This window comes from Semicossyphus pulcher, unplaced genomic scaffold (assembly GCF_022749685.1).
Source record: "Semicossyphus pulcher isolate SPU_LCO1_2020_fin unplaced genomic scaffold, fSemPul1.0.p SCAF_10, whole genome shotgun sequence".
Classification (NCBI taxonomy): Eukaryota; Metazoa; Chordata; class Actinopteri; order Labriformes; family Labridae; genus Semicossyphus; species Semicossyphus pulcher.
The window spans coordinates 28256611-28258578 of NW_027211604.1; the positions used below are offsets into that span (position 1 = coordinate 28256611).

The 1968-nt window shown below is 51.4% G+C and overlaps 1 protein-coding gene across 1 annotated transcript; it reads right to left on the bottom strand.

Moving 5' to 3' along the window:
• Positions 1-335: 335 nt before the first annotated feature.
• On the bottom strand, positions 336-1208 carry bhlha9 (basic helix-loop-helix family, member a9). The gene has a single exon (XM_069677717.1). It carries the CDS (start codon positions 1206-1208, stop codon positions 336-338), a length of 873 nt encoding a protein of 290 aa, XP_069533818.1.
• Between the last annotated feature and the right edge of the window lie 760 nt (positions 1209-1968).

Here is a 1968-nt window from a genome sequence, read left to right on the forward strand (position 1 = left end):
ACAGTGTAAGACCGGGTTACATAACAGTGTAGCACACGTTAGCTGTGAGCTCTTAATATCACAAATTTAACGTTGTAACAGTGCTCAATAATTCAGCTTTTGCAGGAGACATCTGAGTTTGAAACATTCTCTTGAAATGCAAAATATACCTGTAGTTATAAACAACATTCTGCAGTCATTGCCTTTATACATGTCTGTTAATTACATCACAATGACTCTGCTGTGAAAGCAGATGTAATACTGAATTGATTGCAACAGCAGAAACACATCAACAGTTTCCTCCCTGAGATCACTGAACAGTCCTCTGGCGTCTTCAGGGCTCACATTGCTGCATGTTACAGTACGTCTGTGCACAGGGGGAGGTTGTGCTCTGGCTCCTGCAGGTAGCTCACCTGCCAGGCCAGCCCCAGAGCTGGAGACGGCTCCACAAACGTGTCCATGTACCTCTGAGTGCACGAGGCCCACATCCCCGGCTGGTACCCCAGCCCCTCCCCCACCTGCGGGTATCTCAGAGGGCTTGGCGGATGGTCGTGGGGGCTGGCGCAGTGTCCGTGTGAGGTGTAAATCTGTCCCTCAGTGGGGTAACAGGGGTAGTGTGGTGATGGAGGGCATGAGGACACGGTGTTATCCATGTAGAGGTGAGGGTCTGCAGGCAGCCGGTGCATGTGAGGTCCTTGCTGCGGCTGCATCTGGTGCGAGATGGAGGCGTGCCAGGGGACGTAGCTCTGATGCTCCAGACGAGGAACCGTCACCCTGGTCTGCTCCAGTCTGGACGCTCCCATCGCAGTGAGCCCCACGGATGACCTGTTGCACTCCCGGTGGGTGCAGGGCTTGTTTGGAGGGTTGGAGTTCAGGAACACAGAAAGAGCAGAGATGCGGTTGATGGCTCGCTGCAGGGTGGCGATCTTGGAGAGACGTTTCCCGCTGAGGTCGTGGTTCAAAGTGACCCGCAGGGCGTTGAAGGCCTGGTTGTAGTCCAGGATGCGTTTCCTCTCACGGACGTTTGCAGCCATTCTTCGGGCTTTGGAGCGGACGGGCCGGTTACGTTTCTTGGTCTGGCCTTCCTCTGGGTCGCTCGGGCTGCCGGCGGAGCTCTCGCTGTCTTGGAAAGAAGCCTTAGGACTTCCCTCGTCATCTCCTTGGTCCAGCATGCCGAGGTCCAGCTCCTCATCAGAGAACTCTGATCCTTCAACACTGCTGCAGCTCATGTTGGCGAGAATGTGGAGACTAGATCAGTCAATGAGAAAGTCTTTACTTGTTTTATAGCTGCAGTGAAGACTCTTTGGGAAGAGCGCCGTGCTTTCAGTGCTCCTCGGCTTGTCTTGCAGACGTAGTGACTGCTCCTGGGTTTGCAGACTCGTACCGCTCCCGGACTCGCTCCTTCTTACGCGCTCCTCGTCTTGTTCTGTGGGGCTGTCGGTGTTTGCTGCTGTGCCGACAGCCCAGGTATCCTCCTCCTCTGACTCCTCCGCTGCCTTGTGATTACTTGTACCTGAACAGGACAGGTCTGCCTGCTTTTTAAAGCTCTTGAAGTCACATGGTACAGTCACCTGTGAGGAATGATGCACTCTCTCTGCCTCTGCGGGTTTATGGGCGCCCTGCAGGCAAATGGCACTGTCACCGCCTCCTCCTCCGCTGACTCTCCCTCACATCCCTCACAGGATCTTACAGAGGAGTTTCAACACTTCATGTGTGTGTCAAACACAAAACACACTTATTATTTAAGATAGTAATTAACTTCACGCTTCCTTAACACGTTTATAGAGGATTTGATTCTGTTGTTTTTACTCTATATCACTCTCATGATCCGAGAAGAGTATTTTTAACTAACATAAAACTGCAGAGTATTGAACGGAGAAGGGAAGCAAAGAATTGCAAATAAACTTCTGTAGAGTTTTCAGGTATCTCAGACAACTTTTTACTTTTACTTCCTACCTCTTAACATCTAATAACTGCAGGGGAATTATT

Excerpts from the sequence above, each read along its gene's own strand:
- bhlha9 (XM_069677717.1), bottom strand. The coding sequence starts at position 1,208 with ATGAGCTGCAGCAGTGTTGAAGGATCAGAGTTCTCTGATGAGGAGCTG.